Source organism: Leucopleurus acutus, assembly GCF_964270905.1.
Source record: "Leucopleurus acutus genome assembly, chromosome: 5".
NCBI classification, from domain to species: Eukaryota; Metazoa; Chordata; class Mammalia; order Artiodactyla; family Delphinidae; genus Leucopleurus; species Leucopleurus acutus.
Genome location: NC_139147.1, coordinates 11,721,336 through 11,748,371, shown reverse-complemented (window position 1 = coordinate 11,748,371; position 27,036 = coordinate 11,721,336). Strand labels below are relative to the sequence as shown.

At 42.8% G+C, this 27,036-nt stretch overlaps 1 protein-coding gene across 2 annotated transcripts; it reads left to right on the top strand.

Moving 5' to 3' along the window:
• Nucleotides 1–26,695, top strand: IFNAR1 (interferon alpha and beta receptor subunit 1). Of its 2 annotated transcripts, XM_082840579.1 has the most exons (11): nt 1–375; nt 5,641–5,764; nt 11,254–11,435; nt 13,901–14,058; nt 14,172–14,313; nt 15,200–15,314; nt 18,528–18,727; nt 18,837–18,994; nt 21,446–21,596; nt 22,085–22,230; nt 23,448–26,695. In XM_082840579.1, the coding sequence occupies exons 1-11, from the start codon at nt 303–305 to the stop codon at nt 23,682–23,684; spliced, it is 1,686 nt and encodes a 561-aa protein (XP_082696705.1). In that variant the 5' UTR covers nt 1–302; the 3' UTR covers nt 23,685–26,695. The 2 variants fall into 2 exon arrangements, with proteins under 2 accessions (XP_082696705.1, XP_082696706.1); XM_082840580.1 differs by lacking the exon at nt 1–375 and having other exon boundaries at nt 5,675–5,764; nt 11,259–11,435.
• The last annotated feature ends 341 nt before the right edge of the window (nt 26,696–27,036 follow it).

The window sequence follows — 27,036 nt, the reverse complement described above, 5'->3', positions numbered from 1 at the left end:
CCCGAGAGTGTACCGCGAGTGTGCGGTCTCGGGCCGGAAAGAGGGGTCGCGGGGGAGGGCGGCGGAGGCTGGGCTGCCCACCGGTGTCCCACGCGCGTGCGCGGACGGTGGCACGCGCGCAGAAAGGACGGCGCGTGCACGGGAGTCGGTGGGCAGAGGGGCGGGGCGACGCGGAGGTGGGCTTGGTGAGCTTGGGGCGCAGGCCCGGGGACAGCCAGTGCGCACAACCTTCCTTCGTGCCGCCTCGTCCTACCTGCGGTGGCAGAAGATGTGACTGGAGGGCTGCCGGCGGCCCGCGGACTATGCTTGCGCTTCTGGGCGCGACGACCCTCATGCTGGTCGCTGGGGCGCCGTGGGTGTTGCCCGCAGCCTCAGGTGAGAGATGGCGTTCCCTGGGGCTGGGGCTGGGCGCGAGGCTGGACAACGGCAGCGTGGGAAACCTCGGACCCGGGAGGGACAGAGGTCCTCTCTGGGAGACCTCTGGTTGTCCGTGGTCGCAGCGCTCACATTGAAACCGACTTGGGCTCGAAAATCAAACGAGAGAAAGTGATGTTCAAGATCTTTCCACACCGCTTGCTTGGGGGCGCCCTCCTCGCCATCCCTTCCGCCCTGTGCCTGTTCCCTGGGCTCCTACCCCGCGGGGCGGGGTGTGGGAGAGCTTTGGTGTCGAGTTTGTTTCCGTCCGAAAAATCCGGCAGCTCGACTGGACTTTTTAATAATAAGGCTTTAGCCACGAGCTGTGTGCTGCTGTTTCTTCAATTTAGTAAACAGTCACTTGGTCCCATGTGGGAGGGGGATAAGGTTTGCAAGCATTTCTCTGCCCTCAGGATTCGTACAATCTAATAAAAAAGTAATAATAATAAAAGAAAAATACAAAGCCAAACTACAAAGGCTGGGAGCCACCAAGCTAATTTGCTGCCTTTCTTAACTTAGCTGGGATGCATGGAGGAATGGCAGCTATCGTACGGTTGACTTTGTAGTGAGAAGGGGGGCTCGGTGTCCCCCTTCGTCTTTGTAGGCCCAGAGACAAACAGGGCCTAGCAGCTGAGAGCAGGAATCCAGGAGTTGGTGAGGCTGCCTAGAGGGCTTAAAACACCTGTTTGTTTAGAAAAGCATATCCTTATTTTCTGGGGTACATGGTATCCTATCTATCTTGTCCTAAAAAATAAAACAGCCAGTTGGTTATTTTACCAGCATAATGGGTTTCTTCCAGAATAACAGAGGAATTGCAATTTGGGACAAGCAAGTTAGGTCAAAAACCTTAGGCAAGTCCAACAACAAAAAGAGAAGAAGGTGACTTGATAGAGAAAAACGAGGAAGTTGGGTGGGGCTGTTTTGAGAGAAAGTCCATTGGAGGAAAGCAAGAGTTCAGGATGGTGCTGCTTTTCCCATTGGCTGGGCTTGTTGCTGGTAGAGGAGAATTCTTCCTCCTGGGGTCTGGAATTGATGGTGAGTGAAAGTGCATGAAGGCTCCAGCTTCTGGCCTCCTGACTTCATTTTAAATGATGTTTCCTTTATTCTGTTTCACACCTATTTCTCAAACCCTTCCACATACATGGTATATAGTATATGGGTACTAGGGTCCTGGTGTAACCCCTGGTAATTTCTTTGGAGTCTTTTGTTCATGAAAATTTTGCCTTACACTCATGTTTGCTTTCATATACGAAGACTTTCCCCAGAATTTTCATGTAAAATTAACATTCCAGGAGGGCGTTCATTAAGATCACAATTTTAATCTGGATTAGAGCAGAGCTAAAATAAACTTCACACACACCTGGCATCTGTTGCCCTCCTAACTGTGCACCAGGCACTACTCTCAGTGTTTTAAAGGGATGAACTCATTGAGCTTTCAGAACAAAGCTAGGCACTGTTATCCTCATTTTACAGAGGAGTGGACTGAGGCCATATAGCTAGCCAGTGCTTTAGGAGGAAATCAAACCCTGAGAATCTGGCCTCAAAGCCCTGGGGCCTAAGGCTAGACTTTTTCTAAAGGTCACACAATTTAGTTCTTGATTATCCACCTATATGTTAAGGGCTTAGTTATCTTTCAGTTAACTAATCTACTTTTTTCTCAAAGGAATAGCAATGTTGAAAACTAAATGAAATGCTAACCCTAACTTGAGATCATAATGTTGCTCTATGTTTCAAAATCATCAAACTGTTCATACTTTCAAACCTAGTAAATGCAACTCTGGGATCCTAGTCTAAGAAAACTATCCAAAATATGGGAGGAAGTTTATATCTGTATAGATGTATGTGTCTGGATTTATGTCAGACTTAAAAATATAGTAAACCATGGGACTTCCCTGGTGGCGCAGTGGATAAGACTCCGCACTCCTAGTGCAGGGGGCCCGGGATCGATCCCTGGTCAGGGAACTAGATCCCACATGCATGCCGCAACTAAGAGTTTGCACGCCACAACTAAGGAGCCCGTGTGCCGCAACTAAGGAGTCCATGTGCTGCAACTAAGGAGCTGGCGAGCCGCAACTAAGGAGCCCATGAGCCACAACTAAGGAGCCCACCTGCCGCAACTAAGACCCAGCACAACCAAATAAATAAATAAATACTAAAAATGTTTATATATAATAAACCATTTCTAGTCATCAATATGAATGTGAAGGGTTGAAGCAACCAATTGTATAAATAGAAATATTGGATTAAGTACCCTTTTATATATTTTACATGCTAAAGGTTGAAATAAATTATTATCAAAGGGATATTGCTAATACTAATAGAACAAAATCTATGAACTCTAAAATCCTATTTAATAACTATTTCCAAGTCCCTGTCCATTTATCAGTCAATTATTTGTTTGTCTCCCAAATGCCAAGATGCCTCTAACTCCAGGGTCTCCTTCCCTTAGTAGCAGAAGGATTTCATCTCTGAGGAAATACCTGGCTCTATCCCAGGTATCAAATTGCTGCATCCTATCTCAGGGCCCAGAATTACTAGAATTAGAGTATTCTGGGCTGGAGACTACAAATGCCATCAGACCTTTTGTTAACCCCATAAACCCAGTCACTGTCCTTTGACTGCATAGAATCTCTAAAATTCCAACAACTGGGATGGGGATTAAGTTTAGAGTGGGATACGAGGGAGTAATTCTATTCGGTGATGATGTCTCGGAGAATAGGAGTGTAAAATAGAAAATGTGGGTGGGGAGACTCAATGAGTACCCCCCCAAATTAAAAAGAAAAATCAGAAAATGTTTCCTCAGCTGTCTCCCCTTTTGACTCCGTACCATAATATCTCTAACCGGAAAGTAGAGGCAGCAATCCCAATAAATAAAAGTTCTATGCGAGGACCTCTGTAGTAGAAAGTCTGTGAGGAGGTAACATCCTTGTCCTGAAGCAGAAGTAAAGGCTAGAAATATTGCAGGGAAAAGAGTAAACTTAAAAGCTGGTCTCTTAAAAATTGTAATTTATCATCATGAAAGATCGTCCTTTGTGATATGGAAAAAGTTCCTGTGAACTCAGCATTAGTCTGAGGACTCTGTAAAATGCAGGTTAAGTATGAAGCTATGTATACCTTGCCTTAAGGAACTTCCAGTATGGTTGGAGGTTGTGTTTAACATAAAGAAGCAATTTTTCTAAATAAATGTATTTATTTTATTTATTTATTTTTGGCTGCGTCGCATCTTCGTTGCTGCGCACGGGCTTTCTCTAGTTGCGGCAAGCAGGGGCTACTCTTCATTGCGGTGCGCAGGCTTCTCACTGTGGTGGCTTCCCCTGTTGCGGAGCACGGGCTCTAGGCGCGTAGGCTTCAGTAGTCGTGGCATGCGGGCTCAGTAGTTGTGGCTCGCGAGCTCTAGAGCTCAGGCTCAGTAGTTGTGGTGCACGGGCTTAGTTGCTCCGCAGCATGTGGGATATTCCCGGACCAGGGCTCAAACCCGTGTCCCCTGCATTGGCAGGCAGATTCTTAACCACTGCGCCACCAGGGAAGTCCCAAAGAAGCAATTTTTTAAAAGACGTCTTCAATCAGCAAGTTTTGAGAGCCTGTTAGATGTCGGGTACTGTGCTGAGTACATCTACTTTAGTGTGAAATTGAATGGTGCAGATTCATGATGCAGCATGTAAAGAAAGAGCAAGGTTGGCATGAGCTGCAGTATTTGAGGAAGGTTTTCTCTTAGGGGGCAAACTTGAGCTGGGTCTTGGAGGATTTGGGGGGTCAGAGAGGAAGAGAAACGCTATTTGGAGAGGCCAAAAAGGAAAAAGCAGAAGAGAGGGCATCCAACTGGTGGAAGATTTGTACTAGAAGTATAAGAAATAAAGGGGGGAAAAAAAAGAAATGGCAAGGGGTGGGGGGTTATAAATTAGGAGTATGGGAGTAACTGATACAAACTACTATACATAAAATAAATAAGCAACAAGGATTTACTGTATAACACAGGGAACTATATTCAGTATCTTGTGATAACCTAAAATGGAAAATAATCTGCAACATGTATATATAAAACTGAATCACTTTGCTGTACACCTGAAGCTAACACAATATTGTAAATCAACTACACTTCAGTTTTTTAAAATAGCATAAGAGGGCTTCCCTGGTGGCGCCGTGGTTGAGAGTCTGTCTGCCGATGCAGGGGACACGGGTTCGTGCCCCGGTCCGGGAAGATCCCACATGTCGCGGAGCGGCTGGGCCCGTGAGCCACGGCCGCTGAGCCTGCGCATCCGGAGCCTGCGCTCCGCAACGAGAGAGGCCACAGCAGTGAGAGGCCCGCGTACCGCCAAAAAAAAAAAAAAAAAAAAAAAAAGCATAAGAAATAAAATAGGTCTCTAGGTGGAAGTCCTTAAAAATAAACAGAAGGGGCTTCCCTGGTGGCGTAGTGGTTGGGAGTCCGCCTGCCGATGCAGGAAATGCAGGTTCGAGCCCTGGTCCGGGAAGATCCCACATGCCGCAGAGCGGCTGGGCCCGTGAGTCATGGCCGCTGAGCCTGCGCGTCCGGAGCCTGTGCTCCGCAGGGGGAGAGGCCACAGCAGTGAGAGGCCCGCGTACCGGAAAAAAATAAAGCAGAAGGGTTCAGACGATACATTCAGTGGTCAAGACCCTTTCAGGTTCCTGTAGGGCTTGGGTGACATGATAAACTTTTATATCTCTATCGATTTTCTTATGTGAATGTTTGGTTCCTATGAATAGTTGTCAGCTCTGAAACCACATCTGTTCAGCTCTCTATCAGAGTCTATCCCTCTCTGAACATAGTATGCGAAACCAAATTGAGGCTGTTAAACAGTGCAACCCTGTATCCTTTACGTCAGTATCACTTCTAAGACCAAAGAAAAATACGATTTTTATACAGAGACTTTTTTTTTCCAGTTAAAGACAATGCTTACCTTTTTATGATTTATTTTTTCTACCTTTATTGAGATATAATTGATATATAATGTTTGCTTTTTGTAGATTTTAAAAACTCAACCAACTCTCTCGAATGCAGAGATAGAAATAATTAGCAGCCTCCCTATCCTGAGAGCAAGCACTAGGTTTTTTAGATTCCTTTATATACTTAACTTTTATATTTTATATTTAAATGTATTCATTCTTCAATCAGTGATGTGAAGAATAGCATTTAAAAATATATAAAATATCTATAGTATGTATATATGTGTGTATGTATAACTGTCTTCTTTCTTACTGCCTTGACAGGGGGAACAAATCTAAAATCTCCTGAAAATGGCAGGGTCTGCATCATCGATGACAACTTTATCCTGCAGTGGAACAGCAGCCGTGAGTCTGTCAGGAATGTGACTTTTTCAGCAGAGTATAAAATGTACGTTACTCTACTTATTGATTTGCTGAATAATTTTTACCACTTTTAACTTCATTTTAAATGATGTTTCCTTTATTCTGTTTCACACCTGTTTCTCAAACTCTTCCACATTTTAACACCACAAATTTTTTTTTCAGATTTAGGAAACATTTGGTTTTTCCATTTTTTAAAGAAAATGCCTATTTTGCATAATATTTATAACTTCATTTTTACAAATAGAGACACAGTCAAATTCATCTTTGGGTATTGAAGCAAGAGATTTGGGGGACGAGGCTCGCAGACAACTTCTGTAGTCCACAGCCATACCTTCTCTGTTCTGTATGCTCCAACTTCTTTAAATTTATTTATTTATTTATTTATTTATTTATTTATTTATTTATTTATTTATTTATTTTTGGCTGTCTTGGGTCTTCGTTTCTGTGCGAGGGCTTTCTCTAGTTGTGGCAAACGGGGGCCACTCTTCATCGCAGTGCGCGGGCCTCTCACTGTCACGGCCTCTCTTGCTGCGGAGCACAGGCTCCAGACGTGCAGACTCAGTAGTTGTGGCTCACGGGCCCAGTTGCTCCGTGGCATGTGGGATCTTCCCGGACCAGGGCTCGAACCCGTGTCCGCTGCATTGGCAGGCAGACTCTCAACCACTGCGCCACCAAGGAAGCCCTCCAACTTCTTTAAATATAAATTAGGGGCTGACCTAGAGCATACCTTGAGGATGGAAGAGTGCCCCTAAAGGTCTAGCCACGGTCTTGCAATAGGCTTCTGTGGTCAGGCTTTCCTCTTGTCTCCATCATACACGAAGTTTTAATTCTAGATACACTTTATAAACATCAGTATATTGGACCCTGCCTTCCCACAGACTCAGTGTTTCTGGTGTTTCTGCCTCTTCCCTAGTGCTAACTTTCTACTTAATGATTGCCAAGAGGATAGGCAGACAGGGAGTTGTGGATGAAGGGATTACAGAAGGAAATACCACTCAGAAAGTACAGTACTTTGCTTTGGGTTCTGGGACCCTGTCTGCTAACCATGATCCCTCTCCAAGAAAGAGCAGGCAGGGAATCAGGCAGTGAAGAAACAGGGTGTAGGACCTCTAGAACCAGGATTCCACCACTTCAGCCCGGTTGTTCTCCAGTTGATGGTTAGTAATTTGTGTCTGTGTGTATATACAGTTGACCCTTGAACAATGGCGGGGGTTAGGGATGGTCACCCCACCCAACCCCCATCCCGTGCAGTCGGAAATCTGAGTATAACTTTACAGTAGGCCGTCCATATCTGTGGTTACGCATCTGTGGATTCAACCAACCCTAGATCGTGTGGTGCTGTAACGTGTATTTATTGAAAGAAATCTGCGTGTAAGTGGGCTCACACAGTTCAAACCTGTGTTGCTCAAGGGTCAACCATATATATGTATACACATACACACACACACACACACACATATGGTTTTTCTCAGAGCTGATAATTTAACAGTTTTCATCTTTAGAGATTTTCTTGAAATTGAACTTTGAGTTTTGTTACCAAATTTGTTCTTTGCCTTAGTTCAGAATGTTGTTATGAAACAACTGTTTTAGGTATAATAGAGATTATTTCAGATTCCTTTATTTAAAATTACCCTCGTAGGGGCTTCCCTGGTGGCGCAGTGGTTAAGAATCTGCCTGCCAATGCAGGGGACATAGGTTCGAGCCCTGGTCCGGGAAGATCCCACATGCCGCGGAGCAACTGAGCCCGTGCACCACAACTACTGAAGCCCGCGTGCCTAGAGCCTGTGCTCCGCAACAAGAGAAGCCACCACAATGAGAAGCCCGCGCACCGCAACAAAGAGTAGCCCCCGCTCACCGCAACTAGAGAAAGCCTGCGTGCAGCAACGAAGACCCAACGTAGCCACACACACAAAAAAAAATTAAATTAAAAACTAAATAAATAAAAATAAAATAATAAAATAAAATTACCCTTGTAATAAAGAACAGAGCCATAGACAGTGCTCTCGTGTTCTTGTTCTTTCACACGTTCTGTCACTTCTACTAAATTCTCCAGTTCATGATAATCTGTCGGTTCTGACTTTAGTATCCAATGCACTATTTCAGTGTGTTCTTTCTCTATTCTGTTCTGCTAGCTTTATAAACAATTGCCTTGTAAGAACATGCCAGGTCACAAGTTCGGGGAGCCAGTTTAGCGGTTAGTGTGATGTAGCGTTATATGAACTTGAGCCAGGCTGCTTGGGTTTAAATCTATCCTCTGCTACTTATTCTCTCTGTCACAGTTTCCTTATCTGTTAAGTAAAGATAAAAAATTAGTATGATCATATGTAATTTATCATTCAAACCAGGGTACTTGTGAGAGTGAACAGAAGCACTTGATTTTAGATAAGCTGGAACAATAAGGCTAAACCAGGACAGTCCCAGGCAGACTGGCCTGGGACACCCCAGTGATGAAGCATGTAACTCGGAAGGCTATTGTGAGTGTTGCACAATTGTGTATCAAGTGCGCATAACAGTGGTGCAGAGAACGTGGTCAACCAAAGTGTAGTTAATGTCAGCATCAGACAGATATTTTTTTCAATATAGTGTTTCTCAGAACATTAGACATATCACTGGTGATAAATGATACACAGACACATAAATAAGCTGCTGGGATACCAGTGCCTGTAGAACATATGCTTATCTAAGACGTCAGTGTTTGTGACTTATATCTAAAATGTATTATGGGGACTTCCCTGGTGGCACAGTGGGTTAAGAATCCACCTGCCAGTGTAGGGGACACAGGTTTGAGCCCTGGTCCGGAAGATCCCACATGCCACAGAGCAACTAAGCCCGTGGGCCACAACGACTGAGCCTGCTCTCTAGAGCCCACGAGCCACAACTACTGAGCCCCCGTGCCACAACTACTGAAGCCCGTGCGCCTAGAGCCCATGCTCTGCAACAAGAGAAGCCACCGCAGTGGGAAGCCCGTGCACCACAATGAAGAGTAGCCCCCGCTCGCCGCAACTAGAGAAAGCCCACGCGCAGCAACGAAGACCCAACACAGCCAAAAATAAAAATAAATTAATTAACTAAATAAATGAATTTATTTATTTATTTAAAATAAATAAAGTGTATTATGACGTATGTAGTGTGCAGTCTTCATTCAACAAACATTGAATGCCTTTTATGCCAAACACTCTTCTGGGTACTTGGAATACGTTAGTGAATAGGAGAGACAAAGATGGCATGAAGTTTTATTATGAAACTGGTTTTATGAAATGAATTTTCTATTGGTTACACATTTATTTTCAAGTTATATTTCTGTTGTGATCTAAACACTGTATATGATAAAGTTTGTGTTTTTTTTTAAGAAAATATAAAAGTAGCTACTACTGTAGTAGCTCCCTTACATGCAAAAGCAGTTGTAATAGAGTGGGCAGCTGCATCTCCTGGAGCAGGAAAGACAGATGTAAAGAGTGAGCGTGGGTTAAAACCATATCAAGGCTTAGTTTTAAATTTTTTATAAGGTTTTCTGTTGAGTATAATAAAAGTTCTCCATATAAATGGACCAGAAATGCTTTACTGACCCTTTGCCTGGAGCTCATTTTATTTGACCCTCTATGCACCTGATTTAAAGAGGTCTGTGTACTGTACCCACTTCCCAAACTTCCTGAATCTCCTAATTTCTCTGGAATTATATTTTCTAATAAATGACATTTGAGGGGAAAAACAATCTGAATTTTTGGTTTAGATTTTTAAAGTCTGGATTTTAAAAAAATAGATTCTGTTGTGGAGGAGTTTCTCAGGAAGATTTGCATTTAAATCAAGGTATTATCAATGCCAACTCTAATCTCAAATAGGTAAATCTCAGATAGGTAAAGAAGGGGAAACTCGCCAGGAATGAAGTGTATATGGTAGTGTATATTATTGGTAACTTTTTTTCTTTTGGCTGTGTTGGGTCTTTGTTGTTCCACGCGGGCTTTCTCCAGTTGCAGCGAGCGTGGGCTATTCTTCATTGCAGTGCGCGGGCTTCTCATTGCGGTGGCTTCTCCTGTCGCGGAGCACAGGCTCTAGGTGCGCGGGCTTCAGTAGTTGCAGCATGCAGGCTCAGCAGTTGTGGCTCGCGGGATTAGTTGCTCCACAGCATGTGGGATCTTCCCAGACCAGGGATAGAACCCTTGTCCCTTGCATGGGCAGGCAGATTCTTAACCACTGTGCCACCAGGGAAGTCCCAGTAACATTTTAAAGATGTTTCTTTTTTGAAAAATAAGGTAGACTTGAATTGGAGTCAGCACAAACATTATTTAGATATCATCCCTAATTTCTATTAGCTTTTAATAAAGAGCATCCTTAGCTTTTTATTAAAGATGCTTTAGGGACTTCCCTGATGGTCCAGTAGTTAAGACTACATGCTCCCAGTGCAGGGGGCCTGGGTTCGATCCCTGGTCAGGGAACTAGATCCCACACACATGCCGCAACTAAGAGCCCACATGCTGCAACTAAAAACAAAAAAAAGATCCCGCATGCTGCAATGAAGATCCCCAGTGCCACAACTAAGACCCGGTGCAGCCAAATAAATAAATATTTTTAAAAATAAATTAATTTTTAAAAAAATAAACATGCTTTAGCATCTTTAAAATGAGGTCTACAATATTACCCAAAAAAATAAAAATCAGCTAGTGCTAGAACTATGAATTAGGCTTGACAAAAATGCCTTCTCAGAGGATAGTTTCTCTCTTTGGTTTAAGGCAGACAGGGCTTACCACAGGCAAAAATTTTGAAATCTAATGTTTGTTTTCTGTCCCTCACCTTCACTTCAGCCTCCTGTCCCCTTTGTAGCAACATGTCCTTTCTGTTTAAGGCACTCTGTGCCAACTTAGTTTCTTCACATGCTTAAAAAAAATCTAATATCACCCAAACTTTTTAAGGGACTAAATCCACATTGAGAAGTTTGTTAGTTTATGTTAACATTTTAAGTTCTTTGTTTCTAGTCATGTAACAAAGGAATTATAGAGATCAGTATGCAGAAGGAATGGTTTGGTTTTGAGAAGAGCAGAGGAAATTCTCAAACCATACTGATTCTGAGGTCTTCCTTAGGGTTAGTAAGTCTCTTCATAGGAAGAGGTCAGAAGGGAATCATCAAATCCACTTCCCAAATTTTCAGTAAGGAAGAGAGGATCCAGAATACAAAGTAGTTGGCCAAAAGTCACACAACTGTCTTTAACAAAGCCAACAGTAAGTCCACTTTTATCTTACGGGTTCTTTCTTTCTCTGCTTCTTTGAAATCCTAATGCATTAGGATTTTTTACATTAAAAAGTTAACTATATGTCAGAATTATTCCATTGTATAAATAATAACTTGGTATATATGTATTGAAAAAGAGTAGAATGTTACACACAAAAATATTGTCAGGACATTAACTCAAGTAGAAGAAATAACTACTTACACTTTATAATGTTAATGTAAATAGAAAACATGTTTGTCACTCTTGTATTTATAATGTTCATTCATTCATTTGCTTTTTTATCTTGAAGACCAGGGATGGATAATTGGAAGAAATTGCCTGGGTGTCAGCATATTACTAGTACTGAATGCAACTTTTCTTCAGTCAAGCTTAAAAATGTTTATGAAAAAATTGAATTGCGCATAAGAGCAGAAAAAGGAAACAACACTTCTCAGTGGCATGAGGTTAAGCCATTTATACCATTTCAAGAAGGTAAGAAGTTGCCAGCTGAATTACACTGTATTCTTTATTAAATATTACCAGAACAGCCTCTTCCCAGGCCCATTCATTTACATGATATAAAGTCTCCCATCTTTAAAAACAAACAAACAAACAAACAAGGATTCCCTTAAACCGGTATCTCCTTCCTGCTATGGCATCATTTTCCTGCTTTCCCTACGGTGCAGGGGACCCCAAACCACCCCTTCCACCCCGGGCTGCGCAGCAGGAGGTGAGTGTCGTGCATGTCGGGCGAGCGAGCGAAGCTTCATCTGCCGCTCCCCACCACTCTTCACCACTCCCCACTGCTCCTCACCACTCCCCACCACTCTTCATCTCTCCCCACCGCTCCCCACCGTTCCTCACCGCTCCCCACTGCTCCCCACCACTCTTCACCGCTCCCCACCACTCCTCACCGCTCTTCATCTCTCCCCACCACTTGCATTGCCGCCTGAACCATCTCCTCCCATCACTGCTGCCCCCACCAATCCGTGAAAATATTGTCTTCCACAAAACTGGTCCCTGGTGCCAAAAAGGTTGGGGACTGCTGCTATAGTGGCTGTTCTCAAAGTGTGGTCTCCAAGACCCTTTCAGGCGGTCTATAAAGTCCAAACTATTTTCTTAGTAATTCTAAGACTTACTTGTCTTTTTCATTTTGATTCTCTCGTGAGTGTACTCTGGAGTTTTCTAGAGGCTGTTTGATGTGAAACGGTGACTGACTGAATGCAGAAGTAGGTGTGAGACACAGCTGCCTTCTTTATTAAGCCAGACATTAAAGAGATTTGAACAGAATGTGAAATAGCACCACTTTCCTCACTAAGCTTTTTGGCTTGTTTGTTTTGGGAAATGTAGTCATTTTTTATCACATAGTGGGTTTTATCATTACTATTTTTTAATGAATTGGTAGATATTTTAAATTTTTATCAGTTTTAATGTTTAATATGCTAAATATTCAATGACATAGCCCATGTAAACAAAAGCTCTTTAGGACCCTCAGTTTCTCTAAGAGTGTAAAGGGGTCCCAAGACCAAACAGTTTGAGAACCACTGCCCTATACCAAAACTCACACAAGAATGATCTGTACCCCCTCTCTGTACACTTTTCCTCCTACACCCTCTTCAGCCCTCTCCATCTGAGCTTTGTTCCCCATCACTACCCTGAAACTACTCTTGCCGAGGTTCCCGTGACCTCCACGGTGCCTAGTGGATTCCCCGTCCTCTTCTGGCCCAGTTCCCCTGTGGCAATGGCGTGTTCATCACTCCCTTCCTCCTGAAACCCTTCCATCTCTGATCTCTAGGGCGCTGCCCTTTCCTGCCCCTCCTGCTGCTCTTTGGTTGCTCCTTTGTCAGTTTCTTCTCCTCCCCCAGGCCTTTAAATGTTGGACAGCTGCAGGGCTCAGTCTGCAGGGCTCCGTAGTTGAACCTCTTCTCCTGCGCCCCCTCCACCAGGAATCGTATGGCTTTCAACATCATCTGTGCTCTTGACTCCCCAAATTATATCACTCCAGCCGCATTCCTTCCCCTTACCTTAGACGCATATCGCCAGCTCTCTATGAAGCATCTCTACTTAGAGGTCTACAAGTCGTCTCAAATTTAAAATGTCAAACAGAGCTCTCGATTTTCCCCCTCCAGACCTGCTCTTCTTGCAGTGTTTTTCATCTCGGTTAATGACATCACCTATTTATTTGCTCAGGCCAAGAGCCCTGGCATCACCTTTGACATGTCTTTCTCTCATGCAACATCCAGTCCATCAACAAATGCTGAGTGATCAACCTTCAGAGTATATCCTGAATCGGATCCCTTCTCGCTTCCACCACTGCTACCAGCCTTCGCCAGGCCACTTCCATTTGTCACTCGAACTGCTTCAGTAGCTTCCCTGCTTCCTCACACATCAACCAGGGTGATCTTTCCCGGATGTGAATCAGGTCTCAGCAGTCCTCCAGAGACTACAGACTCAGACTACAGAGTTCTGCCTGTTACCTGGCTTCTAGCTGCCTCTCTGATCTCATTTTCTACCACTCAGCCATTCGAGCGCCCCCTACTGTCTCTTGAAAATGGTGAGCACGTTCCCATCTCAGGGGCTCTGCCCTTGGTGCCCCCTCAGCTGGGGATGCTTCTCCCCTCGAGACCTGCATGACTGACTCCCTCACCTTGTTCAGGTTTCAGCTCAGACGTCTCGGGGAGCCTTCTCCTCACTAACTCACCTAAAACAGCTCTTGCTGACATTCTCTGTCCCTTTATGTTACTTCATTTTTTCTTATAGCACCCATGACCTGATAACATTACATGCACTTGTGTATTTGGGATTTTTGGCCACATCCCTCACTAAAGTGTGAGCTCCATGAGGGCTTTTCTCCGTTGTAGATGCCAGGCACATATTAAGTGCTTAGAATTGTTTGTTGTATGAATGTTTGGGCTTGTATTCGTGAACTTACATAGTAAATGTTTTTATTTTTACAGCTCAGATTGGTCCTCTAGATGTACATTTAGAAGCTGAAGATAAGGCAATAATAATAAACATCTCTCCTCCTGGGACAAAAGACAGTATCATGTGGGCTATGGACCATTCCAGCTTTATATATAGCTTAGTTATCTGGAAAAACTCTTCACGTCTAGAGGTAAGCATTATCTTTATCTTTGTTTGATGTGAGAGAAGAATGACATGAATTCATTCTAAAACTTGACTTTTTACTTTTTTAAAGAACAGACTTCTTTTTTTTTTTAATTATAGGAAAGGACTGAAACTGTTTATTCCAGAGATAAAATTTATAACCTCTCACCAGAGACTACTTATTGTTTAAAAGTTAAAGCAGAACTACGTTCACCAAGAAGAGTTGGTTTCTATAGTCCAGTGTATTGTATAAACACCACAGGTAAGGAGGAAGTCTTGCTTCAGATTCAATAACTATGTATATAAATTGGCAACCTGTCAATCTGGGCATTTTTCCAATAGTTGCTACAGCTTATGTGATGGTTTAATAGACATTAAAGCAAAGGCATTCTAACAGCATTTACGTAAGCAACAAATGTTATTTGGGGTTTTTGTCTCAAGTAAATAGTAATGAAAATTTTGCATAAAATCCAAGTATTTTCTAATGAAAAAAATTGTGTTTATTCAGAATCCACAAGAAAGGGAGGTAGTTGCTAGAAGAACAGTTAGTCTTCCAAAAAGTTTACCTGTATAGATGAAATGTTAAAATATGAAAGCATCCTGATACATTTAATCAGTGACATCTTGCCAACGATTAAGGTTTAAGGGCAGGAGCTTGGATTTATTATTTTAATTATAAGTTTAATATGCTTTGTTTTTAAAATCAAACAGTATAGAAGGGTTTAAAGGTTTCCTCTCCTGCCTCCGGACCCCCAATTCCATTTACCAGAGATAAGTATCACCAGCAGTCTGTGTACAACCTTTCATACTTTTTTCAGGGCTTATGTAAGTATATACTTGGACTTACAGTTTTGGGGTTTTTGTCTTTTAAATTAAAAACTAAGGTCCTGCCAGATATATTTTAAACTTGCTTGTTTAACCCAATATATTGAGGCTCTTTTTATGTCGGCACATATAGATCTATCACATTCTTTTAAATGGCTGCGTACTATTCCCCTTTGTGAATACACACCATAACTTGTTTCGCTGTTACGTCATTATGATAAGACGCAAGCCCTTTATCTTCTCGCTCGTGCTGTTAGGAGTTCTAGCCATCTGCCATCTCACTGGAGAAAATGTGTGTGTGTTTTGTGCTCTTTGTCTTCTAGAGAAACACAAAGTGCCTTCACCAGAAAATATACGAATCGATGCTGAAAATCAGGTCTATGTCCTTCAATGGGATTACGCACGTGAAAACACGACTTTTCGAGCTCAGTGGTCCCAGTAAGTTCTATTCCATAAATGTCCTTTTGCAGTTCATTTTGCCCAGTTTGTTAGGTTTCTTTTCACTCGGCTTCAGCCACCTGCTGCTCCGTGCACACGTGTGGCCTGATGGAAAGGTGGTTGTGATATACTGGAACTGGAGCGTTTAATTCTAGTCCCAGGATGTCATTGAGCTAATCACTTAACTTCTTTGGGCCTCAGTTTCTTCACTTGTTGTAAAATGGGTGTATTCTAATAATATCTAGTGTTCTTACCGGCTCTCTTTTTTTTTTTTTTTTTTTTTTTTTTTTTTGGGGAAGGTGTGATTCTAGTTGCATGTGCTATTTCCTCAATCTGGAATACTTGACACATGGCCGTGATCTTTTCTTCAGAACCCACTTCTCCCATGAGTCCTTGAAATGATCTGAGTCCAGTCACTCTGTCGTGTTCAATTCAAGTTAGCCTTCCCATTGTCTTGATTATTTTAGTGGCTTTGGCAGAGTTTTTAGTGATTGCTTTGGTGGGAAATTAAGAAAGTTGGAGAGAGCTGGGCTCTACGTGATTGAGTAGAGACCAGTCAAATATGAGTGAAGCTTAGCACCACGTGAGTGGAAGAGGACTGCATAAGTTTATACTAGTTGGAAAACTGTAGGGGATAAGTAGAGAGGGAGGAGAGAAGAGGGTAATCAAGTGGAAGGTGAAGTGGACTATGGGAAAGAAAGAGATACTGAGGACTGAGGAATAGAGGGGCCAAAGGCAAGTATGGGTAAAGCAGGAAGGGAGGAGTGAGAGGAAAGACTAGAAAGACACAGAAAAAACGAGGGAAAAGGGAAGTCAGTACTGCTGTGATTGATTGCTTTCAACCCTTTGGTGTTAGTTTCGAAGCAGTAACAGTTTGCATAATAAACGCATTCATGTTATACACGCCCTTACGGATACACACACACACACACACACACACACACACACACACACACACACACACTGATCAGGAAACTGTACAGGAGGAGTCTTTTATGTATTCTTCACTTTCAAAAGCATGTTAAACAGTAGGGCCACAGACTAGACAGGGATGGGGGTTTCTGATGGCTGGTCTCTAAGTTTCTTCTGGGTCCTTAGCACACTGTACAAAGCACTGAAGGAATCGTAAAGGTACAGCAGAATGAAACACATGGCGTTAGAAATCCGAAGCAGTTATCTGCCTTTGCATAGCAAAATGTGATTTAGGACTGAGGAGTGGAGTACAGGCTATAAGGGTTACAGAAGTCAGAAGCGTAAAGGTGGATGGGGCTGGAGAGACCGAAGAAGCCTCTGGAAGGAGATGCCTCTGGAAGGAGATGCAGTGTGATTGCTGAGTCACATGTTTTTAAATGACAAGAGAGGGCATCCCAGGCAGGGGCTACACACAGGGGGAAGCTCAGGATATGAAGAGACAAAATTAGGTAGGGTAACATTTTACATTGCTCTGTAACAAACTACCACAAACTTAGCAGCTTAAAACACACTGTTGGGCTTCCCTGGTGGCGCAGTGGTTGAGAGTCCGCCTGCCGATGCAGGGGACACGGGTTCGTGCCCCGGTCCGGGAAGATCCCACATGCCGCGGAGCGGCTGGGCCCGTGAGCCATGACCGCTGAGCCTGTGCGTCCGGAGTCTGTGCTCTGCAATGGGAGAGGCCACAACAGTGAGAGGCCCACGTACCGCAAAAAAAAAACAAAAAAAAACACACTGTTTATTATCTGTCCGTGACTTTGGGTCAGGAGTCCAGGTGTAGCTTAGCTGGGTTCTCTGCTCAGGGTCTTGCAAGGCTGCAGTTCAGGTGTCAGCTGGGCTGCTGTCTCGTACAAGCTGTCTCGTGCTGTCTCCTTAGCTCATGTGGTGGTTGGCAGAATCCATTTCTTGCAGCTGCAGAACTCATGGTGACCTGCTTCTTGGAGGCCATCAAGAGAGAGAATCTCTGTCCTCTAGAACCTCTAGACCCTCTTTTAAAGGGCTTATCTGATCAGGTCAGGCCCACCCAGGATAGGCTCTCATTTGATAAACTCAAAGTCAACTGGTTTGGGACCTTGATTTCATTTGTAAGATCCCTTCACCTTTGCCAAATAATGTAACCTAATCAAGAGTTCATGGATCCTGCCCACACTGAGGCGGAGGGGATCATGTAGGGCTTGTGCACCGGCAGGTAGGAATTTGGGGGGCCCGTTTGGAATTTTGCTGACAAGAAGGGAGGACCTGCTTTGAGAGTAGCAGAACATTTGGGCCTGGGAGAGCAATGAGAGAGAACATTGAATTAATAGGATGGCATAAGCTTAGGCTTAGCTTCAGACCGCCCTGTAGGCATCTGAGTGCCATTGGGAATTTTGTGTTGAGGAACGGGTAACGTGAGGCCTGTGTTTGAGGAGGGTGAAGGTGGCCACATTGTGTGTGGTGCAGCGGGACTAAGGAGACAGGACAGACAAGGGGACAAGTCAGGAGGCTGTTACAGTTCCAGGCTTGAACTGAGATGCTTGGAGCTGTTGGTTTCTGAGCAGCTTACTTAACCTCTCCAGGCCCAGTCTTGCTCTGTGCAGACTTACTCTTAGGACACTGGTGTGTATCTCTGATACAGCACTTACCCACAGGTGTGCTGGTACGTTTAGCAGCTGGCTTTCCAGAAGGGAAAAGCCTTATCTGTAGCATTTGCCAGTTTTTATAATATAACTACTCCTATTATGGCCACTGTCAAGCACCCAACAGGTCACTGAACATGCATTTGGGAAGATGCACAGTAAGCCCTCCGTCATATAGCGTTTCCGCCGCATAGACACGATAGACGTAACTAGCCTTGAGCATAGATAATAAAATGTAGGAAAATAATTAGGACAAGATGAGTTTTGAGTATTTATTACTCTTGTTTTTAATATAATTTATTTATTTGTAAGTTTATGTAACTTAACTTTTAAAAATGGCTGTATTTAACAACTAGCTGGCAGCATTCCTGAAAATTTAGCAGTTGTTTTCTGTGCACCGGTACGAGCCAACCCTAGCACACCACTACCTTATCACACTCTGGAGCAAGATCTTTGGTTTTCTTTTGTGAACATGTCTCTTCCACCATCCTGTGAGTTTCCCGAGAGTGAGGACCGTTTATCTCTGTAACCTTAGCCCCTAACAGAGTGTCTAGTGTATTATAGGTATTCAGTAAATGTTTACTAAATTAATGTGTTTGGAATAAAAAACATTTTTTTGTCTTAAAAGTGAGTTTTTAAAAAGGATTCCTGGGAGTCATTCAGACAAATGGAAACAAATACCAAACTGTGAAGATGTCAAAACTACCCACTGTGTGATTCCTCAAAATGCTTTCCCAGAAGGAATTCACCGTATCCGTGTACAAGCATCTAATGGAAATAACACATCTTTTTGGTCTGAAGAGAAAATATTTAATACTGAAATGAAAAGTAAGCCGATAGTTTTTACTTTACATTGTAATTCTCCAATTTGGTGCGAACTCTTAAAATTGTTTTTTGAGTCTAATTTGAACTTTGTGTCTTTACACATTTTTTCTAGCTGTCATATTTCCTCCAGTCATTAGCATGAAATCCGTTAATGATGACTCACTGCACGTCTCTATCGGTGCTCCAAAAGAGTCTGAAAACAAGTCTGTGAACCAGCCTTACCCACTAATTTATGAAGTTATTTTTTGGGAAAACACTTCAAACGCTGAGGTAAAAAGGCTATGTAGTATAGGTTTATAATTTAGAGTTATAACTGTGGTTTGGTTAAACAAAGCTTGAAGTTAAAATTCTAGGGAAATTTTTAAACTTTAAGACTATGTGATTAACTCAGATATTTACAATAGGAAGAAATGAGCATTTCCCATGTTTTACACAGTAAGAGTTACGATCACCTGCATCTGGGCCCCAGTTAATTGTTGTTGTTGTTATTGTTGTCTCTTTGGCCACGCCACGTGGCATGCAGGATCTTAGTTCCCCGACCAGGGATGGAACCCGTGCCCCCCGCAGTGGAAGCACGGAGTCCTAACCACTAGACTGCCAGGGAAGTCCCCCCCACCCCGCAAGTTAGTTTTTAAAATTCAGATCCTGAGCTTATTCCCTCTCAGTCAGAATCTCTGGGGGTAGAACTCAGGAATTTGTATTTTTAACAGGATTCTCAGGTGTTCGTGAACCAGGGTTTCTCAACACTCTTGACATTTGGGTTGGCTGATTCTTTGTTGCGGGAGCTTCCTTGTGCATTATAGGATGGCTAGCAATACCATTGGCCACTACCTACTAGATGCCCGTAGCGCTCCGTCCCAGTTCTGACAACCCAAAATGCCTCCAGATATTGCCACATATCCCCTGGGGGTGGGGCACCTCCAAGAGGGCAAAAATTGGTTTTTAGGGCGCAAAAGAATCTTAGCTGTTACAGTGGTTCGTGACCCTCCAGGAGGAAAACCTGCCTCGAGTGTTCAACTTCGCCCAGCAAAATCTTATTCAACTTTGTAAAGGGGGAGGGATTAGGAAAAAATAGTCTAAAAAGGCTCCTTAGGGGAGTAGTCATGACAAAAGGGTTGAGAAACACTTGTTTAAACCCTAAAATTCAAAAACCACTGACAAAGCTAATATACATCAGATAATCCACATTATTCCTAGATCACTTTTCCCTGTGGAATTGCAAGCAAGGAATCAACCTTTAAAAATCTTGTGCACATAAGTTGGTAAACTCTGTAACTTCATTTTCTGTTGAAAATCTAAGAAAATTCCAGCAACTTGCTAGTTTCATTTTAACGATCTGAACACTCTGTAACCATAGCAGAATTTAGCCCTATTGAGCACGATGGTTAGTTCTCAGTCATCCCTAGATCGGAAAGATCTAAAGTTGTGTCTCAAGCCCCCATACTGTGTAACCTTAGGCAAGGTGGTTAACTGCTAGAACTGTGTTTCCTCTCCTCTAAAGTGGTGGTGGTCATAGTAACTTAATTTTTTTTTTTAATTGGGGTATAGTTGTTTTACACTGTTGTGTTAGTTTCCACTGTACAGCGAAGTGGAGTTCCCTGTGCTATACAGCAGGTTCTCTCATTAGTTATCCATTTTATACATATTACATTGTAACTTAATTTTGTTTGAAAGGATGTTTATAAGGTTTAAAATGAGGTAAAATATATGAAAATACATACCACATTGCTTGACAAATAGTAGATTCAATAACTTTATTTTCCTTTGGCCATCCTATGCTGGGTAACACATCAATAACTACAGTTGTAATAACAACTCAAATTTATTGAATACTCATTATGTGTCAGGTACTGGGCTAAGTATTTTACATGAATCGTCTCAGTCATTCTTCAACCCTGCCAGACAGTTTGATTAAATTACTATTCAGCAAATACTTGGGATGGAATATTCATTACTGCCTCATTGATGCTAGGCTGTTACCAGTGGAATGGGAGTGGGTGTGGTATGAGCAGAGGCCTTAAGTGCGCATGCGTGCTGCTCCCATTTGTCAAGAGGAAAGCAAGCTCCGTGTGGTCTCTGGCCCCAGGCGGATGGGAGACTGTGGAGCAGACCTAAACCTGATCCACGGCCTCAGTGAGCGTTCCCCCAGCACTTCGGGACACTCACGAGTAAGAAAAACATCTTTTGAGCCACAGGCTGTTTTGTTACACAGCATTGCACAACATTATTTTGTTGGCCTTGTAATGTTCTGTTATACATTATTGTGGCAATAGCCGACTAATACAAATAGGAGTCATAATTGTCCTCACTTTAGAGATCTGGGAGTAGGGCCCAGGGAACTTAAATAACGTGCCTGAGGCCACGTAGCTGTGAGTGATATCTTGCTACAGGCAGTTTGAGGCCAGAACCTCTGCACTTAATTGTTCTGCCACTAAACAGAGATAACGTGATGGTGATTAAACCAAATCAGCATGTACTTATAAAATAAATTAGAGTCGTCTCAGGAACATATTTTTTTTTTTGGCAGCAGCCATGTTTAGCTTTTGAGTTTGGTTATAATGTGTTGTCCAAAACAAATTTATATTTCTCAAACATATACCAACTAAGTGTTTGGGAGAGGCCAATCTTAGCTTGACTATTTAAGGAATTCAGAAAATAGATACTCCCTGTATGAGTTCTTGGGGTTCTAAATTTTATCAACGATTTACTTATTTTTTATAGAGGAAAGTTGTAGAGAAAAGAATGGATGTTACCTTTCCTAACTTGAAACCGCTGACTGTATACTGTGTGAAAGCCAGAGCATTCACTGAGAATGGCAAGTGGAATAAAAGCAGTGTTTTTAGCGCTACTGTGTGTGAGAAAACAAAACCAGGTCGGAACCTTTGATTGCATCTTTTCTTTTTTAATGTAACGAGACTTAATAAAAATAACCAATTCATTGAAAGTTGTAAAATATTTCCTTTCTACCACAAAAATACAGAGAATATTTTCTTCATGAACTGTGTGAGTACTTCACGCCGAGCCTTCCAGTTTTAGAAAATATTTTTAATACTCAACTTAGTTCAGTGGTTTTTGTATGCTTTCTATTTCATGCATCTCTGCATAATTAATTTCCTTTTATTATTACTCTTAGAATTTAACGAGACTATTTTAATTTTTTATATAATCCTTAATATAATTATTATGTGGCAATCCCTTAATTAGTTCAGTTGTGAATTTTTTTATGTTATTGGTATTATTTAATAGAATGTATATTTCCTTTCACGTGGCTGTATTTGTTTCACACAAACTGTCAGCAGTCTTAATGTATTTGTGTGTCAAAACCTATATAGATGCTACACACCATTTATTTGTTTTCAGGAAATACTTCCAAAACCTGGCTGATAGCTGGAATTTGCGCTGCGCTATTTTCTATCATCGTTATCATTTATGTTGCGAAAGTCCTCTGGAGATGTATCAATTATGTGTTCTTTCCATCAAGTAAACCTCCTTCCACTGTAGATGAGGTATGTTACTTTTCTTTTCAACAGTTAACTGGATTTTTCTTAAAATGAATGGGAAATATATTTGATTTCAACAGAACGTAAATGTTTTCTTGATATTCAGAAAATAATACAGACTGATTTGGGGTTTTTTTCTTCAGAGTTTCAGGAAATTAACTTTAGAAACGGTCATTTAATAGAATATAACGTGGAATAGTAAGGTGTGTCCTTAATCTCCTGTTTTTTGGCAGCTTGGTTACTGTGGCACTTGTTTTACCGTTGAAAGTCTATATTCACAAAAAGATTAAAACATTCTCGTCAGTGCAAACACTGTATTCTGTGGATAAAATCACAGAAAACGAAGGAGCAAAACATGAGTTTCCTTTCACAGCACCTCGGTGTTTTGGTTGGCAGAGTTAGTGAAGGCACTGAGTGAGGACACCAGCCTGGGGGTGGTGTGTTCACTGGGGCAGCTTCCACGCTGCCTGCCCTGTTTCAGGTTCCCCAGGCTTTGGAGCCAGAGACCTGAAGGTGAATTGTTGATGGGCTGTAGTGTATTTGCACTTACTGGCTCTGTGAACTTGAGCAGCTCCCTTAAGGGTACTTGAGCAAGTGCCCGTAGACTGTAAAACAGAGCCAGTAGTACCATCCTGCAGAATTGGGAGGACCGAAGGAGATAAACCAGAAGGGCCTGACACTGTACAAACGTTCCATAAATATGAACCGTTTTACTCTTTTATGCCTGAGTTTTTAAATATCATTTCTATGTACTCTTCTATTCAGAGCTGTTATTTAAAGAACTTAAAACTCTCAAGTTACAATAGCTCTTTATTCTTAGTGGGACAGGGAAAAATTAATTTCTCCCTGTGCTTTCTCTGGGTATTTGTGGATTAGATACCAAAATTTTTATTATGTCAAAATAAAATGTCCCAAATCCCAGTGTTCTCCCTTTCCTTCCTCGCCCACACTCTTCCACTCCCCACCCCTTGATAGCACAGTGGACCTTTCTTAGGAACTCTTCATATAATTCCCAAAAACAATACCAACATGTACGTGACCTCACTAGTGATGGTCTTATTCTAAACGTTATAGTGCAATCGATATGCTCTTAGCTTGCTTTTTAATATGCATGTCAAAAGATAGGGTTTCTAGAAAACTTAAGAAACCACGCTTATTAGAACTAGAAAACTAATTTTTGTGATTTTAAATAATCTGTTTCTGTTCTTTCCCTTTTGAATTAGTATTTCTCTGAACAGCCAGTAAGGAATCTACTCCTTTCCACTTCTGAGGAACAAACGGAAAGATGTTCTATAATTGAAAATGCAAACACTATTACTGTCATAGAAGAGACTAATCCAATTGAAGATCACAAAAAGTACAATTCCCAAACTAGTCAAGACTCAGGAAACTATTCTAATGAAGACGAAAACAGTGAAAGTAAAATAAGTGAAGAACTTCTGGAACAGGAAACTGTGTGACCAGGAATGAACTCGAAAATACTAGGGAGTCTTGCGGGAGTTGCAGTGGGAGCCTGGGCCCCTCACTCCTCTCAGTAACTAGCAAGAGAATATTTGCTTGTGGGGGAAGAAAGATCATCTTCAGATCGTAGGTCCTAAAAATACAGGCAAGCACTTAAGTATTTGAAAGGAATTTGGAGAAGAGTTTTCTACATTCTTTTCCACGTGTAAGGTCTTGAAAGACCTGTCATGGGACCGCCCTGGATGTGAGAAGTTAAATCCAGAAGATGCCCTCTGTCTTCCTAATGATTCCCTAAGCTCCACCGCGCTGTCGTGTGGTAAGGGCGGCGCTTGTGTTCCCATCGGCTGATACTGTCGCCGTGCTGCCACTGCTGCTGCATATACCATCTGTCCCTTCTCCATCCCAGTATTACAGTCCATTATTTTTCAGGACACATTTAGAACATATGGTCTTTTCTTCGGACACGAAAGTAGGCCCTTTGGAAATGTCTTTAGAAAAGCCTGAATACCACCATTACTTGGTTTTCTGAAAAGGTAGGTTACTCTGGAAAACAGCTGCAGATGCCAGAAACATGGTATGGTCCTTACAGATTCTCCAGGGGAATTCTATCCGTTTTACCAATTACATTGGCTTCTACGTCACAGTTACCTATCCCTTCTACGGTTTAGGATTAAAACCAGATAATCTTTTGCTATATGTCCATGAAGTCTTCCTGATTCAGAACATTGGAACAATAGCTTCTGATTACAGTGCATAATCACTAAAATGACAGAGAAATGGGAAACTATCTGAGTAGATAGCTTACTATTATCTTTTAAGATATGGGAGTATGTGACATTAGTCACAGCGGATGTAAGAAGTCTTGGGACCAGAAAGTGGTACTGAGAGAAGAGACAGAGTAAGAAGTAGAGTCATTCAGTAGGAAAGAAGCAGGTGACTTTAGCGAAAAACAAGAATAATGTGTGTAATCAACTGTTGATGACTAACTTCCTGAGGGTGGTTTGTTTTTGTGGCGTATCTGTATCGTTTCTAACGCCAGGCCAGCTTCTCTACGCCTTCCGGAAGTATTCAGGTACCCCTTCTGCTCAGCCTACATGCACTCAAGAAAATGCAAATTATTTATTATCAAGGTGTGGGAGGAAATGTACCTGGGAAGAAAACCTAATTTTTAAAACATGTAATGCCTTTCAAAGGCATCTATAGCTTATTTTTAAATGATTTGCTATTTGGGATTATTCATGGAGATCCTGCAGAGGAGGGAAGTGTAGGAATTCTGGCGGCCTCTGAGGCCGGGTTCTCAGCTTCAGTCGTTGCAGAAGGACCAGTGAAAGGGAAGGGAGATGGAGCTACCCAGAGCATCACGGCAGGCCAGTCTTATTTACACAGTGGTCCGCTGTGGTCTTCTGGGTGGAAGAAAGGGTTGAAAGCAGCTGCCCTGGGAAGGGCCGTGACGCTCAGCATGTCCTCTGCAGAGCACACCGTGTGCTTCCCTGGACCTCGGTCCGGCTCCTAGGGGAGCATACAGTATGGGCCAGGGATCCCCGCCGAGGCAGTTCTCTGCTGCAGAATCCCGACAGGGACCCACGCACACCTTTGATCCTGCTGCGGAGGCCTTTGGTTCAAAGCAGATCTGGGTTGGCCCTTCGCTTGTAAAGGCCCTGTCAGTGGGAATTTGCCTCTGAAGCGAGGAAGTGAGGAACATGTCAGGACCCTGTCAGCCCGGGCTTCCACGCTGTGTCAGTGCGACAGGCCTGGTCAGCACGCGGGCCCGGGATTTACCACAGGAAGAAGGCTGCTTCAGAATGGACGTCCCAAAGGGAAGCAGCGCTTCCTTCATGGGATGTGGAAGAGGGAAAACTCGGGCATTAGGATGAAAAGACACCACACAAGTCGCCAGGTCCCTGGATGTGGGAGTCTGTGTGTCTTTGGGGTTTAGGGCCCCCTGTGGTTTTCAGCGAACAAGCATCTGAGCAGCAGCGAACAAAAAACCCTCGATTTTTGCCTTGTCTTCTGACCTAAAAATGCAATTCCATCCCCTTCTTCTTTGTGGTCCACGTGTAGCTTAATCAGGATGTGCTTGTAAAGTGACAAGTATTTTCTCTGAAGCATAGTTTACTTGGAAATACCATATACTTGGGAGCACCAATAAATTGCCTCAGAACTACAATATCGATAGTTCTTGGAGAAGCTGGATACAACCTACGCATTTATGTAAAAGATTTGTATCATTACAGCCAGAAATAATGTATTCATACGTAATGTAGATTAACATATACGTAAGTGGTGACACACGTCTGTAAACATACGTGCATACTTATACCTACACGTGCACATGCATGATGTGGGCCATACTCCAGTAGTACAGCCATAAAGACTTAGCATAGCTTCTAGTTAGAAAAGTATAAATGCTGCTCGAGAACCATGAACTAAACAGTCTGACCGGAAATTTGCAACCTATAAAATTATGTCAAAAATATAATTGAGAGTTTGTATCTTTTCCCCAAACTGTGACCTTCAAAGCAGCCTCTGATGGCTCCTAAGAATTTGGAGAGTGTACAGAAACTTTGCCTACCTGCCCGCTCCTCCCCGTAACCCTTCGACTACCTGACATGTTTGTTTCGTGGTGTCTGTCTGCCCCCCAGGGGACCGGAAGCTCTGTGAGAGCAGGAATTTACTTTCACTTATTACTGTATCCCCAGCACCTACCACAGTGCGGTGCCTCACACGGAAAAAGTGCGCAGGAAATAATTGTCAAATGACTGAAATCTAAAATTTGAACCAAATGGGTGTTTCTGACACTGTTTGTGTGTCTTGTTGAGTTGTGGAAGGACACAACCATGTCTCCAATGTTTCTATGCAGTGAGCTTTGTATCTTATTTCATTTGTACTTTGTCTTAACCCCCATTGCTGTTTTTTAAACAGTTTGTTAAACAGTTTTCTGTAATAAGCACTGAGGCCAAAAGTCTTGGGTGTAATGGTGGTTCTGCTTGAACTGATTAAACATGCATCACAGGAGTGGCAACTGCTGTCTTCACAAGGTATTCACAACCGAGGGGGCTGGTCCCTGTACCCGGTGTGCGCATGCCCGGTGTTGGTATCCTGAAGGGGGCCCCACTGCCGTCACCACCCCACGGAGCTCCTGGACAGGGAGCTCTCTTGCTTGCCCTTTGCATTTTCACAGCCTCAACTTTAGACTTGGCCGGAGCACAGCCTTGACCCAGTGAGTCTGCAGTGTGGTGCAGACTCTGCTCCGTCGAACTACACTGCTTCCTTTTACCAACGTTTCTTCTCAGGATAAGCTCTTTAAGGAGACTCCCTAGTCCCACATGTAAATTGATCTGCCTTCTAGAC

Excerpts from the sequence above, each read along its gene's own strand:
- IFNAR1 (XM_082840579.1), top strand. The coding sequence starts at position 303 with ATGCTTGCGCTTCTGGGCGCGACGACCCTCATGCTGGTCGCTGGGGCG. Across the intron at positions 14,059-14,171 it reads AAAACTCTTCACGTCTAGAG|GAAAGGACTGAAACTGTTTA; the intron begins GTAAGCATTATC and ends TTTTAATTATAG. Across the intron at positions 15,315-18,527 it reads TTTCGAGCTCAGTGGTCCCA|TGAGTTTTTAAAAAGGATTC; the intron begins GTAAGTTCTATT and ends TTGTCTTAAAAG.